The following is a 17236-nucleotide window of genomic DNA, read 5'->3' on the forward strand; positions in this document are numbered from 1 at the left end:
CTGGGATTACAGGCGCGAGCCACTGCGCCTGGCCACCTTTTTCAAAGATTAACCAGCAGGATCATGGCCATCTCACAGACAATTACCCAAAAACATCTACAGACAGCGTTACTCCTACAATCAATCTGAAACCAAAGAACCCTTTGCTCACTCCCCCAGCAGGAAGTAGCCAGAAAAAATGCGCTGCCTCTCGTCCTTTTCATAACATAGAGACTGGTTGACAGAGCAGGAGCATTGCCATCTTGGACAAACACCACCTTTCTAAGTTCCCCTTGATTAAAAAACCACCTAAATCCTACCCCAAAACATCAGCCTAATGGCTAATGTCGGCATAACCAGAAATATTCCAACCCTAAGATAAACCCCTCTTCAACCAGAAACACGCTAACCCTGAAATAGCCTCCCCTCCAATAGCCTCCCCTCCGACCAGAGACATTCCAACCCTGCAATAAACGTTCCCCCACTTCCAAAACCGTTAAATATCCTTTGTCTGTAAGAGAGAACGCTTAGTCTGTAAGAGAGAGTGCTCCTGATCCAAATTGGCCAGAATCCCCTCTCAGTTTTATTCTCTGAAATAAACCTGTCTTTTAATGTTGAGCCGCTTTTTGTATTCCTTTCCTCTTTCTTTAACTGTTACAAGCATTGTTACTTATGTGTTTCTGCTGTAATGGAGGAGGCAGCATGAAGATCTCAAACGGTTGCTAGTGAGAAGCCACGCAGATGAGAGGCATGAAGCCTCATTGGGCTCCCTCCATGTCCTACAGCCAGAGAGCACCAGAAATACATCTGCCCTGGAATGAACTGGGCTGAACTCTTTGCATGGAGGGAGACCACATAACCTGGGGAACTTGGGTAAACGGTGTTGGAACGGACATGTAAGGTTTGGGTTTGTGTTAGTTGATTTGTGGAAACGTTTATGGAAACGGGCCTTTGCTCCGGATTGGATGTCAGGAAGAGGAGGATTCCATGACTGGGTATCTTGATGAAGCTTATCTAGACGGCAGGAGGACTAGACAAAGGCTAAACATGTAATGGTAAAGAAGCAGCAATCACTCTTATTGGCCAAGACGAGGGGAATGTGGTCACTTTTGCGGCCTGGACAGTGTTCCTGTTTTGTCTGTGTTCAGACTTGATTACACAGTGGTCTGTTTTTTTCTCTTGATCTGTATCATGGCCTGATGTTGGTGTTTTATGAAATTGCTCACATACAAAGAGAACACCCGGGCCTAGCTGTTTGTGCCAGACCAACCCCAAGTCCTGGCTGCAGAACCAGGCCAGCTCCCCGACGTCAGTGGCCGCCTTTCTCTTTACAGGCATGGAGGGGGACACCACCAAGGAGGAGCCCCTCTTCTCCGCTCCCCACAGAGACCAGTGGGTGCAGACAGGTCAGGGAATGCCTCCTTTCCCTCCGGCATCTTTTGAGGTTTCCGTCCTCGACGCCCAGGGCCGCTCCATCCAAGCGTCGGTTTCTCAGCCTCTAAAACAGGCCAGAAACCGGGCACGCTGTGGTTGAAGGACGAGCCGAAGAGATGGCAACAGCTCCAGAAAGCCTTCCCAGGCATCGGGGCTGCCCTTGAGCTCAGACATTTCTCTCTGGACAGGCCTTCTTGGACAGGAACTCAACGAAACTTGACAGAAATCGGACACCCCCCACCAAGGAAAAGCAGGAGGTGCCCGGGGTTCTCCAAGGCGGGAAACACCGCGGGGCCCAGGCTGCGCCGCCTGCCCGGCTCGCAGTCGGGGCGCGGGAAGGGCCTATGCGCATGCGCACCGCCCCCCCCCCCCGCCCCGCCGCTCCAGCCGCCCCGCCCCGCCCCGCCCGCGCGCAGCCCTCTGGGGCGGCCGGGCCACGCCGCGCGCCGATTGGTGGCGTCCGGGGCTCTCCCTGCAGGTGACTGACGGCGCCGGCCGCCCCTGCCCGTCGCCCGCCCGCTGCCGCCGCCTGCCCGGGGTGTGGAGCCCGGCCGCTGCTCGCGGGCTGAGCGTCTGCCGCTGCTGCCGCCGCCGCCCAGCCTCCGCCATGGACCTCTTCGGGGACCTGCCGGAGCCCGAGCGCTCGCCGCGCCCGGCTGCCGGTAAGCGGCGTTGCCGCCGGGCCGGCCAGGGAAGGGAGAGCAGGCGGGATAGGGGCGGCCTGAGGCCCGGGGCGGCTGAGGCGGCGTCGGCTCTGGGAGGCGGCGGGCGGCGCGGGCTGCACGGGGCCTGCTCCTGCCTGGCCAGGCCCCGTCCGGCCCACTGGCGGCCCTGCCGGAGGCCCGGTCGCTTGCGGAGCTCGGAGAGGCCGCTCCGCCATTTTCGCTACGCAGGAAGGAAAGGGCCGCGCCGCCCTGGCCACGGCCCCTCTGCGTGGCGGTGAAAGGCGCCGGCGCGACCTCGTGGGCCAACCCGAGGGACCAGCTCTGAACGCCCGGCGGCCCCGCAGGCCCCCGCGCCACGATTCCACCCGCGGCCCGGGCTGCCCTGCGCGCCGCCCGCCCGCGGCTTCCGGGCCGCACTTCACCCGCGGGCTGTGGAACGGCCGCGTTCCGGGCCGGTGCAAGTTCAGGGGCTTGGCGGTTTTTTTGCACAGGAGATTGAATTAATCACCATCTTAATCCTTCGTGTTTTTGAAGCCTGGAAGACAGGATGCCTCTTCTGTCATCCTATGATTTTGTGATAATTAACAGTAGTTGTTTTTTTTTTCTGGTCCACGGGAAGTTCCCCCTCTCCCTCAAGTTAAGGGGTCCGCTCATCTGCTAAGCCCTGGCCCCTGCCAGTGGGGGTCCCTGTGGGCTGTGGTTTGAGCTCAGCATCCTAGCAGCGTGAAACAGGGCCTGTGTTAATCCCTGCGTCCTGTGGGTTACAGTCTCCGGGTTTCATTTGTCAAAACGCGTGAATATTTCATATGCAAGACTTCCAGCTTGATGTTGTAGTTTAGGGCCTTATTACCAAATTTAACTTGGGGGCAGAAAATCTGGAAAACTTAAGACGTTCAGATTTCCAGGCCCACCTCAGCCCCAATAAATCCGAATCCCCGAGAGTGGGGTTTCCCAATCTGTTACTAATCCCCAGGCCAACCCAGCGGGGGCTGGAGACCAGTGGTTTGGGAACTGCTGTTGTAGGGCAGACGGAGGTGAGTAAGGCCCAGCCTTCGCTTTCTAAGAGCTGCTTTCCGAAGGGTACTAATTACGGTAATTAAAACTGGCAAAAGTTAATGACTGTGGGAAATGCTGAGGACTCTTGAGGAGGGATTGTCGCCCACCGAGAGACTGGGGAAGGAGGCGGTGTTTGAATTGAGCTTCCAAGGATGATCAGGCTTGTGATTTGCAGTAATTCTGGGCAAGAAAACATTTTATTTTATTTTACTTTTTGAGACGGAGTCTCGCTCTTGTCGCGTAGGCTGGAGTGCAATGGCGAGATCTCAGCTCATTGCAACCTCTGGGTTCAAACAATTCTGCTGCCTCGGCCTCCCTAGTAGCTGAGATTACAGGCGCCGACCACCACACCCGGCTAATTTTTATATTTTTAATAGAGACGGGGTTTCACCATGTTGGGTAGGCTGGTCTTGAACTCCTGACCTCAGGTGATCTGCCCGCCTCGGCCTCCCAAAGTGCTGGGATTACAGGTGTCAGCCACCGCGCCTTGCCCCCACTGACCGTTCTGATGGTACAGAGCATCTCAGTAACTGGTGCTGGAGTCTTTGAACTTGACTCAGCCATTCATTTTCAAAATAACCACGGTTTTAGCTGTGGGTAAAAATTGGCTTTGTGTAGCAGTCTTTTTTCTCTGTCAGTGGAGTATAATTTCTATCTGAATATATTTGGGGCAGCATTTGGATTCACCAGTGTGCCTGTAAACCTATGAGTCTTAAAATCTCCATTGCTTTTTACCTGCAATTAATTAGGTTCTGCTCAGGAGTCGGCTCCCTTGACTGACAAAAAACCTGGCAACTCAGAATCTCATAAGTTGGCACCTTAGCAGCCTTTTGCCAGATGCAGTGGGAAAGGTACATCCTGTTGCCGTTTTTTCCAAACTCCGTTTCCAACCTTGACTGAGCTGAAAGGGTGGCAGAGGGGGTGCATGGTGTTTAAACTGCTGACCCCCCTGAGAATGGATTGGTCAACTGCTCCCCATCTGCTAGGAGGGCACTGACATTGTCAACAGGTCCTGCTTGGCTGAGTGTATTTTTAAAAATAGCTTTAAAACGAAGAAGATCTCATAATTTGTAGATGATTGGAAGCTGAGAGGGATAAGTAGTAAAATGAGTGACAATTGGGATCCATAGTTATCATTGCAGGCAGTTAGCTACAACCAACAAGATGAGATTTGACAGGTTAAAATCGTTTGTACAAGAACAGAATCTGATTTCACATACTTGTGAAAATACTGTGATTTTAAAAAAAAGCCATACTTTGAATAAATCATATTGATTGCTAAAGTGAATGGAATAATGAGTCTAGACTGTGCATCATGACCCTCACACATGGTATGTGGGTACCACAAATCTCTAATGCAGTGAACAATAAAAGACCTCGTCATTTTCACAGGGCGTAAGAAAAGTTGTTTAGAAAGTGTAACCAGACTATTTGGTTTAGAATCCAGCTCTTCACTTACTAACTCTGCCTTCTGTGGCTATGCCTACATCTGTAAAAAGGGATGACACTTCCCACTGTTACTGTACAAATTAGTACAGTATGTATGGTGCTGCACATACTGTGGGGTAGAATGTATAGTGTTTTATAGATGTTAGCCAGGGTTATTATTTTTGAGACAGCCTCATTGTGTCGCCCAGGCTGGAGTGCAATGACAAACACAGCTCACTGCAGTCTCGACCTCCGTGGGCACAGGTGATTCTTCCACCTCAGCCTCCTGGGTAGCTGGGACTACAGGTGTGCACCACCACAGCCAGCTAATTTTTGTATGTTTTGTAGAGACGAGGCTTTACCATGTTGCCCAGGCTGCTCTCGAACTCCTGGGGCTCAAGTGTTCTTCCCACCTTGGCCCTCCCAGAGTGCAGGGATTACAGGTGTAAGCCACTGTGCCTGGCTGAGCCATTAACAGTTGTTTAAAAGTGGAAAAATGCAGTCTTAAATGAATTATGGGAAAGCACTGAGTGTCCAAAGGGAGAATACTGCAGTGCTTATGTCACATCAAATGTATTAATATTTTGTTTAGATCTTTTTATTTTTATTTTAAACGTTGCATCTAATGTTCCCACTCCTAAACCTCTTAAATGTTTATAATCTAGAAAAATACATAGAATGCACTAAACATTTCAGGTATTTTGCTAAATTAGTAGTTTTCTTCCAAGCTCTTAAAAGTTTTATTTGCTGACTGAATCAAGTTTTTTAAAGGAGAGATATATATATTTTACCTAAAAAAAAAGAAGTGTTTGTTCATATCAGGCAGAAATGGAACTTTTCTATGTCATACCCATAAAAGTGCAGACTTGATGTCTTTAAGATTGGCAGCTTATATTAACAATCCATGTATGTCAGTTAAAGGTGTCATGGTTTAAAATTGCTTTGCCAGTAACTTGGTTGCACTTTTATAGGGTAGTTCTTTTACTTAACTTGGTTGCTACACTAGTACATTAAAAATTGATGATCAGTTGTTGAGAACGAAATAAAATATTTGATTGCCACACCATCTTAAAAATACTTTTAAAAAATTGGAGGCTGGGCTCGATGGCTCATACTTGTAATCCCAGCGCTTTGGGGGAACAAGGCAGGAGGATGGCTTGAGGCCAGGAATTTGAGAAGAGCCTGGCGCAACTTCGTGAGACCCCTGTCTCTACGATTAAAAAAAAAAATGAATATTTGAACATAAAGGTTAAAGTATTAGAGGAAAACAGATTGTAAAACTACAGGATTGAACAAGAAAAAAGTCATAAAAAGTGAAAGTGAATTTGACTATGTAAAAATTTAAAATTTCTGCGGGACACGTGATACTATAAAGGCAAAAGACAAACCGAGAAAATAATTGCGATCTACATTACTAAGGGTATAAGAAAGGCTCTCAGAATTAATAGGAAAAATAAAACCCACCAGAAAAATGGTCAAAGGATGTATCCTCCCAGTTCAGAGGTAAGGAGTACAAATGGCCCATCAACAGAAAGTTGCTGAGGAATCATTTACCTTTTCACCTATCAGATTAGCAACAGTTGGTAACATTGGTGAATGTGTAGCGAAATAGGCATTCTCATAAAGTGTTTTGGGAGTGAAAATTACAACTTTTTGGGGAACAAATTTTGGCTTCTATCAGATTTAAACTAATATCCTTTGACGAGCAGTCTAGCAGATTAAGCAGGAATATGTGTATCAGGTTGTTGATTGTGGCATCACTTGTCATATGAAGAACTGGGAAAAGCTTGAACCCATCAGTAAGGATCTGGTCGAATGAGTGGAGATGCTTCCCATGTGTCACTGTTGGAGAGAATCAGACTCAGGTGTGTTGGCCTGGAGCAGCATGCCTTGATGGGTTATGTGAACAATATATGTGGAGTATTGTGTAGAGTATGACTCTGTCTTCTACAAGTTAAAATGCATGTATCCATGTACATGAGCATTAAGGAAAGTGGAAAGGATACACTAAACTCATACTGTGGTTGGGGAGTGTGGTGGAACCTGTCCCCCCTTTTTTCTGATAATGCCTCTGTGGTGTTTGGAAAACACCTGGATTTATTTTATAGTTAAAAAAATTGAGGTATAAAAAACAATTTAGGCAAAATATTTTAACATCCTTTTTTAACTTTATTGGATACAGCAACCTTTGACCTGAATATGATCAACCCAAGGGTATTTTTCTCAGCCTAGTATATAACTTCCAGTAGACTTAGCTCCAGAGTGTAAATAACTGGGGGGGAAAAAAAAAGTTCTAGGTGAGATTAACTATGTTAATGAACATTTTTAGTCTTGTATTCTTATTAGGGTTCTAATATTTTTAAGATTGGGGGAGGGGCCTCCTCCAGATTTTTAGGTTAAGGTCACACTTTGTCCAATAATTGCAGCCCTCAATGCTTTGAATTTCAGTTTATTCAAAATAGAATGTAAGGGCCTGGAACAGTGGGTCACATCTGTAATCCCAGCACTTTGGGATGCTGAGGCAGGAAGATTGCTTGAGTACAGAAGTTTGTGACCAACCTGGGCAACATAGTGAGACCCCATCTCTACAAAAAGTTAACAAATTAGCTGGGCATGGTATTGTATGCCTGTAGTTTCAGCTACTTGGGAGTCTGACGAGGGAGGATTGCTTGAGGCCAGAAGGTTGAGGCTGCGGTGAGCTGTGATCACACCACAGCACTCCAACCTGGCTCACAGAGCGAGACTCTTGTCTCAATTGAAAAAAAAAAAAGAAAAGAATCTAAGGTTTTGACTAATCGGTAGTTTCCTTATGTATCTATGACCTATAGATATTTTTTCGGTAGTTTCCTTATGTATCTATGACCTATAGATATTTTTTTAAAGAATCCACGTACAGACTTCTAAGTTAGATCCTTTTGATGATGCAAAAGATATTCCAGAGATTTTATAAAATCTCAGGATTATCATCATAGGATTGTTGTAAGGGTAAAATGAGTTGGTGTTTGTGAAGTTTCTGAAAGGGTGCCCATGTATGGAGGCAGCATAGTACCTCACTAAGAGCATGGACTGCATGGCCTTGAATCCCCACTCCACTCCTTACTGGCTCTGTGATCTTGAACAGGTAATTGACCTCAGTGCCTCAGTTTTTTCATCGGTAAATAATAATAGTACTTATAAGAATTAAATGAGAAGATGTATAGAGCTCTTAGAATAGTGCTTGGCAGGCAGGCAGTATGATCATGTTTAGAAGCCATTCCCAGTTGTGGCCAGCAAAATGTAAGATGGTCTCATTGTGTTTAATTGAAATACCTCTCATAGTATTCCAGAGTGAGAAAGAAGGTGGCAGGCAGTTCTCTGGGGATGGGGCTCAGTTTGGGGCACCATCTGACTGAACTGTAGCCAAAGGAGAGGGGGCCAGGCTAGTATTAATACTAAGCTGGAAGTTGCATTGTGAGGAATGCTTGCAAGAACTGAAAATGTATTTATTACCTGGGTAAAAGAAGACTTCCCCCATTGTACAGTGGCAGTGGAAAGACCTGATTTAGATGGGCAAGTTAATTCAAAAATTAAAATATGACCTAGTACAAGCAGAAGGGTTGTTTGCTCTTCAGGTTGGGCTGTTAGCTGTAAATGTCCCCTCCCTTGTCCTAAGACATCTGGCTCTGTGACACCACTGAATGCAGCGTGATTGTCTGGATCATCTCGTGGTTTTTGAGTCTGTCCAGAGAATGGGCGTTTTGATTGTTAGACCCAATGTCGTTTGGGCAAAAGTGACCTACTTCGGGATATTAGGAATTCTTGTAAGTGGATTAATAGATTGAGTAATGGTTATCCTAAATACTTTTTTTGAGTGGTGGGGACAGAGTCTGGTTTTGTCCCCCAGGCTGGAGTACAGTGGCGCTATCTCAGCTCACTGCAACCTCCGCCTCCCAGGTTCAAGCTGTTTTCCTGCTTCAGCCTCCCAAGTAGCTGGGGCTACAGGCACCTGCCACCATGCCTAGCTAATCTTTGTATTTCTGGAGAGACAGGGTTTCACCATGTTGGTCAGGCTCATCTCGAACTCCTGACCTCAGTCCTGACCTTGGCCTCCCAAAGTTCTGGGATTATAGGTGTGAGCCACCACACCTGGCCATACTAAATACTTTTTAATGGCTTTCTTCTGCTTCTTGTATACTTCTAATAGAGTCTTTATGTCACTCGTAAGAAAAGTGAAAGTATTTGCAATTCCTTAATTTGTTTAGGGTCATCCTGAGGGATTAGAATACATTTTCCCATTTGTATTAGGGATATAAAGCAAAATAGTTATTTTTTGTTAACTCAGGAATTTCTTGTGTATTTTAGGTACTTCCAACCCAAAGACCCTGGGAGAAATTTCATCCCTTAAGTTTATAAATTTTTAATGAAAGCTTTTGTTTTTAAAAGAAGAAAGTTGATACCCAGCTCATTTCTAAATGGAGGCAAAAAGATGATAGGGATGACCCTCTTTGGGGATATAAATTTATTTGTTTAAGTGAATTGGTGTTTGGCCTGGCACAGTAGCTCACACCTGTAATCCCAGCACTTTGGGAGGGTGAGGCGAGTGGACCACTTGAGGCCAGGAGTTTGAGACCAACCTGGCCAACATGGTGAAACCCCATCTCTACTAAAAATACAAAAATTAGACCAGGCATGGTGGCTCACACCTGTAATCCCAGCACTTTGGGAGGCTGAGGCAGGCAGAATACTTGAGGTCAGGGGTTCAAGACTAGCCTGGTCAATATGGTGAGACCATGTCTCTACTAAAAATACAAAAATTATTTGGGCATGGTGGTGTGCGCCTGTAATCTCAGCTACTCAGGAGGCTGGGGCAGGAGAATTGCTTGAACCCGGGAGGTAGAGGCAGTGAGCCAAGATCACATCACTGCACTCCAGCCTGGGCAACAGAGTGAGACTCAGTCTCAAAAAAAAAAAAGCGAATTGGTTTTTAAGTGAGTACTTTTTTTTTTTTTGAGACAGGGTCTCACTGTGTTGCCCAGGCTGGAGTGCAGTGGCCCAATCACGGCTCACTGCATCCTTGGCCTCCCTGGGCTCAGTTGATCCTCCCACCTCAGCCTCCTGAGTAGCTTGGACTACGGGCGCCTGCCACCACACCTGGCTACTTTTTGTATTTTTTTCATAGACATTTTTTTGCCACGTTGTCCAGGCTGGTCTCGAACTCCGGGACTCAAGCAATCCTCCCACCTCAGCCTACCAAAGTGTTGGGTTTATAGGCATGAGCCACTGCGCCTGGCCTAAATGAGCACATTTTTATACTTGGACTCTGAGGAACAAGAGGTGGGATAAAGCTGGTGTGTTTGGTTGGTGTGTTGAACTTTACAGGAGGTGAACGTGTATACTTTCAACTTGGATTCTTGTGTGCCAGTTCAGATATCTAATAGCTTAAATAGAATTTCAGCAAAAAGCTGGATAATAAGGAATGGTGGTTAAATTTTATGTGGAAAAAGATAATTGGGCATAAAACATTCAAGACATACTTTTGGAGTGTAAAGCTTCACATTTTTTGTTAAAAGAGTTTCCCGACTTTCTCCTGAGGCTATCTGTCTTTGGTTACCTGAAGCTCCTTATTTTCTCCATAGCTATTTATTGAATCAGGCACTGTGCTGGGGCTAGGGACACCAGGTTCCAACAGATTTTCTTCCCTTGCAGAATGTTACTGAAATAGGATTTTTATATACCTGTAGGTCTTTGAAGGCCCCTCCCCCACCCCACCCCACCCCAAATTTCTGAATGTCTACCTTGAAGTCTCAAGTATTGTTTTCCTGGTCTAGAATCAGTTTTTTTCTTCCCAGGATTCTATTTTAAAGAAATACTTTTAAATGTTTCATGATTTCAATAATGAAATTATCAAGAAAATACTTGTTTTCCTCAAAATATTCAGTGGCCCTGAAAATGCCTGTTAGGGCATCAATCATTGCTTTTATGTTGATTGTAACTGTTGGAAACAGATGCCCATATTAAAAAAGCTGTTAAGAAAATATTTTTTAAAAATTTGCCCAACAGGAAGGAGAAAATTAGAATCTAATAGCAAACTTGACTCAAAGCAGGGGAGACCACATGATCTTCCTCTTTGAAAATCTGTCCTGGATGATGACCATGCTCTCTAAACAGGTTTTCTGTGTTTTAGGGAAAGAAGCTCAGAAAGGACCCCTGCTCTTTGATGACCTCCCTCCGGCCAGCAGTACTGACTCAGGTACAGTCTTCAGGCTCTCCCAGGTGTGTGTCAACGTCTCTACTCATCCTGGGATTGTAGTTGTCTCAATCTTTTTCCCTTTCCCCCGTTTTCAACACACAGATGTTTTAGGTGTTGGACTGTCTTTAAGTTTTGAATCCATGGCATCAGGTAAGGCAGAAAAATCTGCTAGTCGCTAGCCCTGAGAAGTACTGCGAGGAAATGTGGAGCAGTTTTCTCTGGTTCATTTGAGTATTTATTTTACTACCTGAAGTACAATTTAACTTTTTAAGGCAGATTTTTATTTCCTTTGAAATAATAGGACTTTAAAATAGGTTCAAGATATTATTCACTGCAGTATGAGTTGCCACTGGATTGACGCAAAAGTTTTGAGTTTATTTCAGTAACCTACATAGGTGTCCTGGTGGGATGGATTCTGAAACTTAAGCCTTACGTATTTTTTGTGGGCTCACTAAGTGTTCTGCTGTGTTTCAGGATCAGGGGGACCTTTGCTTTTTGATGATCTCCCACCTGCTAGCAGTGGCGATTCAGGTAAGTGGTAGGAAAAATCCAAGGTGCTGATGGAAATAATACATATAGTATTTTGCTCTTGTGTGAAATTTATGTATAGGTTTTAACAGGATTTTGGATGACATTAAGTCATAATACAGCATAAGGTTTACTAAAACTATAAACAGGCACATTAATTGGAAGCAGAAAGATAAGATAATACTATATCACTTTCTGGTGATATTAACTTCTTGAGGTTCAGATTGTTGGAACTGCCTTTAAGAATTAAGAGTTCACTAATTTACTCTTAACTTTGTTATTAACATTTTTAAAAAATTCAGAGTCCATTATTCTGATTTGCCTTGTTAAACAGAGTGCTTGACTCATATGTATCAAGGCTAGTAGCATTGGCTCTACCTCCTCCTGAAAATGTTCCTTTTCATGTCCTAATTAAGTAGAAGGGAAGAATAGAGCAGATTCCTGTTGCCATTGTGGCAAAGGTATGATTCTGTCTCATGAGGACTTCTTAGGTAGAGCTCCTCTGGTTGGGGAAGGTGAGGGTTAGGAGAGGCTGGGAGATAGATGGTGTGGGGGCAGTGGGGAATGCAGGTAATCCCATTTCATATGCAGGTGTATTTTCTGTATTTTAGAAAAAGTACTATAGTCATCTTACATAAGAATTCTCAATCTTCAGGGCTGTTGACCCATACCAAAAGACTGCAGCATCCTCACACTCACAGTGTAGCCTGAAACCTTCCCAATAAAGATAGTACCCTTAGTTGTAATGAAAGTTAATATGTTCTGGCTGGGCACGGTGGCTCACGCCTATAATCCCAGCACTTTGGGAGGCCAAGGTGGTTAGATCGCTTCAGGTCAGGAGTTCAAGACCAGCCTGGCCAACATGGTGAAACCCTGTCTCTACTAAAAATACAGAAATTAGCGGGGCGTGGCGGCACGTGCCTGTAGTCCCAACTACTCAGGAGGCTAAGGCAGGAGAGTCGCTTGAACCCGGGAGGCAGAGGTTGCAGTGAGCCAAGATCACACCATTGCACTCCAGCCTGGGTGACAGAGCAAGACTCTGTCTCCAAAAAAAAGGAAAGTTAATATGTTCAAAGAAGGCTGTTAAGGGATTTAATAGAAAAAATGAAGATACAGTATAGCTGTCTCGTAGTTATCTGCAGGACAGAAGACAAAGTAGTAAAAATTTAGAAGATTTACATAACACTATTAACAAGCTTGATTTTTTGGATATATAATCTTGGGCCTAGTGTTTTAGATTTCTTGAGAAGTTACATTCTTTTTTTTTTTTTTTCCTTGAGACAGAGTCTCACACTCTCACCCAGGCTGGAGTGCAGTGGCGCAATCTCAGCTCACTGCTACCTCTGCCTCCCGGGTTTAAGTGATTCTCCTGCCTCAGACTCCCGAGTAGCTGGGACTACAGGCGTGTGCCACCATGCCTGGCTAATTTTTGTATTTTTAGTAGAGATGGGGTTTTACCATATTGGCCAGGCTGGTCTCGAACTCCTGACCTTGTGTTCCGTCTGCCTCGGCCTCCCAAAGTCCCAAAGTGCTGAGATTACAGGTGTGAGCCACTGCACCCGGCCAATAACACATTCTTTTTTTTTTTTTTTTTTCCTTTTTCGAGACTGAGTCTTGCTCTGTTGGCCAGGCTGGAGTGCAGTGGCGTGCTCTCAGCTCACTGCAAGCTCTGCCTCCCAGGTTCATGCCATTCTGCTGCCTCAGCCTGCCAAGTAGCTGGGACTACAGGCGCCCGCCACCATGCCCGGCTAATTTTTTTGTGTTTTTAGTAGAGACGGGGTTTCACCATGTTAGCCAGAATGGTTTCCATCTCCTGACCTCGTGATCCACCCGCCTCAGCCTCGCAAAGTGCTGGGATTACAGGTGTGAGCCACCTTGCCTGGCCCGATAACACATTCTTAAGCAGGCAGGAACCATTTACAAAAGTTGATTATGTACTAAGCCATAATTTGTTTTGAAATTTTATTATTTTTCTTTTTTTAAGACAGAGTCTCACTCTGTTGGCAGGCTAGAGTGCAGTGTTGCGATCTCGGCTCACTGCAACCTCTACCTCCCGGGTTCAAGTTCCTGTCTAAGCCTCCCAAGTAGCTGGGACTACAGGCACATGCCACCACACCCAGCTAATTTTTGTATTTTTAGTAGAGACGGGGTTTTACCATGTTGGCCAGGATGGTCTCAATCTCTTGACCTAATGATCTGCCTGCCTCTGCCTCCCACAATGCTGGGATTACAGGTATGAGCTGCCATGCCTGGCCTTTTTCTTTTTTTTTTCTGAGATGGAGCCTTGCTCTGTCGCCTAGGCTGGAGCGCAGTGGCGAGATCTCAGCTCACTGCAGCCTCTGCCTCCTGGGTTCCAGTGAGTCTCGTGCCTCAGCCTCCCGAGTAGCTGGGATTACAGGCACTACCACACCCGGCTAATTTTTTGTATTTTAATTAGAGACCGGGTTTCGCCATGTTGGTCAGGCTTGTCTTGAACTTCTGACCTTAGATGATCTGCCCGTCTCAGCCTCCCAAAGTGCTGGGATGACAGGTGTGAGCCACCACACCTGGCCGTCTGTTTTGGAATTTTAAAGGAGATAGTTTCACATCCATATGGGGAAAACTGGAACCCATGCAGTAAGCCACAGGACACTAATGGGGACCTTTGGGAGAGAAACTGTTGGAAACATCTGTGTTGCATTATGCAGGGTGCGTATGTGTATTATGTTATACTGTTGCAGAAATAGGTCCTTGTGCAACTAATTTACTCTTCTTGAGGACAGGAACATTTTCATTACTTTTTCCTCAGCACTAAGAAATGTCTGACACAGGGAGTTTGAGACCAGCCTACCCAACATGGTGAAACTCCGTCTCTACTAAAAATACAAAAATTAGCTGGGTGTGGTGGTGCACGGCTGTAGGCTGAGGCAGGAGAATTGCTTGAACCCGGGAGGTGGAGGTTGTAGTGAGCTGAGGTTGCATCACTGCACTCGAGCCTGGGCGACAGAGTAGACTCCGTCTCAAAAAAAAAAAAAAAAAGACACCTTGTGTTTACAAAAAAATTAAAAAATTAGCCGGGTATAGTTGTTCCTGCTTTCAGTCCCAGCTGCTCAAGAGGCTGAGGTGGGAGGATCACTTGAACACAGGAGTTGGAGGCTGCGGTAAACTATGATCATGCCACTGCCTTCTAGTCTGTGTGACAGAACGAGACCCTGTGTCAAAAACAAAAAGAAATGTCTGGCAAAGAGTAGGTTGAGTAAGTAAATAAGTACTTGTATCCTTTTTTTTTTTTTTTTTAAGAGAAGCGTCTTACTACTTTGCCCAGGCAGGTCTCAGATGCCTGGGCTGAAGTGATCCTTCTGCCTCAGTCTCCGGAAGTAGCTGTGACTGCAGGCATGTGCCACTGCATCTGGCTATTGCATACTTTATACCTAAATGCAGAGAACATTTCAAGTCATTTATTAGGACAGCAGCTGCCCTTATTGGAGATTGATGTGTTAGGCACTGTGACAAATGCTCTTCCTACTTGTCCTAACCCATTTTCAAACATCCCTCTGAGATGACAGTATTCTTACCGTGTTAAGCACGGGTGAAGACAGCTGAGACTGATAGGTTAAGTGGCACACCTCTTTGACACTTGACTTTTCTCATTTCAAACACATACACTGCAGATTCCCTTAGCTTTGAGTACAGATTCATCCTTTTGCTAGTGGGAACAGCTGTGGCAGCCTTATTTTGCCTTTGAAAGGATATATTACAGTTCTTAAAGGCTGCCATTTACCTCATTTTGAGCCGTTTCGGGTACTTGTTACTTTTTGGAACTTGATTAGGATATGTTAGTTTGCTTACAGATTTTGTAAGTGTTTGTTTAACACTAAGAGCCTGTGGATATAAAAACATGTATATGCTACAGGCCAAAAAAAAAATGTATTTTTGCCACTGGGAAAAGTCTTTTACAAACCCCTTCAGCAGGGTCAGTTTGACTCAGGGCCTGGATCTTAACTTTATGTTCTCTCACTGTGGGACCCCCCACCCATCCAACCGTGAAGACACAACTCCTGGATCTGCCTGGGTCTGCCAGTCCTTGCTTAAAATGACCTTGTCTTTGAGTGCTAGGATGAAGCCCAGTCTACTAGTGACTTTTTCCAACAGTCTACAGCTGTGTTTCTGTCCGGCTTTTACTTTATTTCCAGGTTCTCTTGCCACGTCAATATCCCAGATGGTAAAGAATGAAGGGAAAGGCGCAAAGAGAAAAACCTCCGAGGAAGAGAAGAATGGCAGTGAAGAGCTTGTGGAAAAGAAAGTTTGTAAAGGTTTTCAGACAGTTTGAAAACAAATGTATTAGACTTCATATTTTAAAACAACCCAGAGCAAAACCAGTTTCAGCTTTCTAATAATACTTTCTTTTTATGTCTGTATTTAAGAAATGAGTAGGGTTCCCTTTTTGCAAATGAATTTCCAAGTTTCTCTGCGCTTTCTCCTACTTTTCATGTACAACTATCTCTGATCCTACCTTTGATCAGATAGGAAACCTGCATTTGTTCCTCAAGAGTTAAAAAATACAGGTGGTTTTTTTCTTAGCCTTCTGCAGTGAATGGTTAGTTTTTAGACCACCTAATCTCTCTCTGACTTCCAATCTTTGTTCGCAGTTTGTCAATTAGTGCTTTGAATTACGTGATTTAGCTTAGTAGGCAGCTTCCCTAAGCCTGGAAAAAGCCGTTGAAATTTGTAGTCAGTTGTGTAACTTGTCAAAGTTAGTGAGGAAGAAAACGAAAAGTATTAACTAAAGAGAATACTTCAGTTGTGGTACTAAAGTATTCTTGAGCTATGGGATTTTCTTTTCTTTTTTTGTTTTTTGAGACGGAGTCTCGCTCTGTCGCCCAGGCTGGAGTGCAGTGGCACCATCTCGGCTCACTGCAAGCTCCACCTCCTGGGTTCATGCCATTCTCCTACCTCAGCCTCCCAAGTAGCTGGGACTACAGGCGCCCTCCACCATGCCTGGCTAGTTTTTGTATTTTTAGTGGAGATGGGGTTTCACCATGTTGGCCAGGATGCTCTCGATCTCCTGACCTCAGGTGATCTGCCCGCCTCGGCCTCCCAAAGTGCTGGGATTACAGGCGTGAACAACCGCGCCTGGCCCAAGCTGTGGGATTTTCATTGACTGCATTGTCCTTTGTCAAAAATTACCTCAGTGAAAGCTGTATGATGCAGGCAGAGGTATGTGAAAAAACCCACTTGTAGCTTTGCTGGGAAGATGTCTTCTTCAGCTTAGCTCGTCACTTCCCAGAAGACAGCTCTTCACAGTGTTCATTTTATTATTTGTCTGGCATTAGGTATCAGAAAATAAGCTTAAATGAGTCTAACCATTAAATGTAAATAGATCTCTGCCTGCGTTGGAATCTTTTATCTTTTTCTTCCTCAGTTGAAGTAAAAGCAACCGATCTTACTGTTTGTTCAAATTCTTCACCAGCCTTGAGCATGGCATGGAAATGCATATTTTCAGGGCATCTTACAGGGCTTTTGAGACAAACTCTACTGACTTGCATTTGTCTAACTGACTGCATTTGTCCTTATTCAATTATCACAAGACTAATTTGCACATGATCCTTTCCCCTGATTTGAATCTCACTTCTCTGGGATGGCAGCACATCCCTTGCCCTGGTGCTTTGACTTATACCTTAGACAGAGTTGTTTTGTGCTCACTGACTCCTCTCTCGTGTCCCTGTGCAACCTCTTAGAGCTCACCCTGTCCAGCAGTGCTCCGATTTTAGTTACAGACTTGCAGCTGGGGAGATGCCTTAAGGGATATTGCTTATTTGTTTGCGCCATTAGGATATTGCTGAGTCAGACAGTCATAGTTCCCTCTCATTTGCTCTGGGACTAGGGTTTCCAGAGGGTTGGGCACAGTTTTGTATTGGCTTTTTTGTTCTCTTTTCCT

General features: G+C 45.2%; 1 protein-coding gene across 2 annotated transcripts in view; it reads left to right on the top strand.

Annotated features, from left to right (window-relative positions):
• The first annotated feature begins 1878 nt into the window (after positions 1-1878).
• The window catches only part of ILKAP (ILK associated serine/threonine phosphatase), a 33220-nt gene continuing 17862 nt past the window's right edge, over positions 1879-17236 (top strand). Inside the window, exons 1-4 of one of the 2 annotated variants that reach the window (XM_032753282.2) lie at positions 1879-2075; positions 10726-10791; positions 11266-11322; positions 15492-15611. In XM_032753282.2, the coding sequence (XP_032609173.1) occupies positions 2021-2075; positions 10726-10791; positions 11266-11322; positions 15492-15611 (298 nt within the window). In that variant the 5' untranslated portion in view covers positions 1879-2020. Of the gene's footprint in view, positions 2076-10725; positions 10815-11265; positions 11323-15491; positions 15612-17236 lie in introns of those variants that run through there. The other variant, XM_032753291.2, reaches the window with a different exon arrangement.

The sequence above is a fragment of the Hylobates moloch genome, unplaced genomic scaffold (genome assembly GCF_009828535.3).
Source record: "Hylobates moloch isolate HMO894 unplaced genomic scaffold, HMol_V3 SCAFFOLD_1, whole genome shotgun sequence".
Taxonomy (NCBI): Eukaryota; Metazoa; Chordata; class Mammalia; order Primates; family Hylobatidae; genus Hylobates; species Hylobates moloch.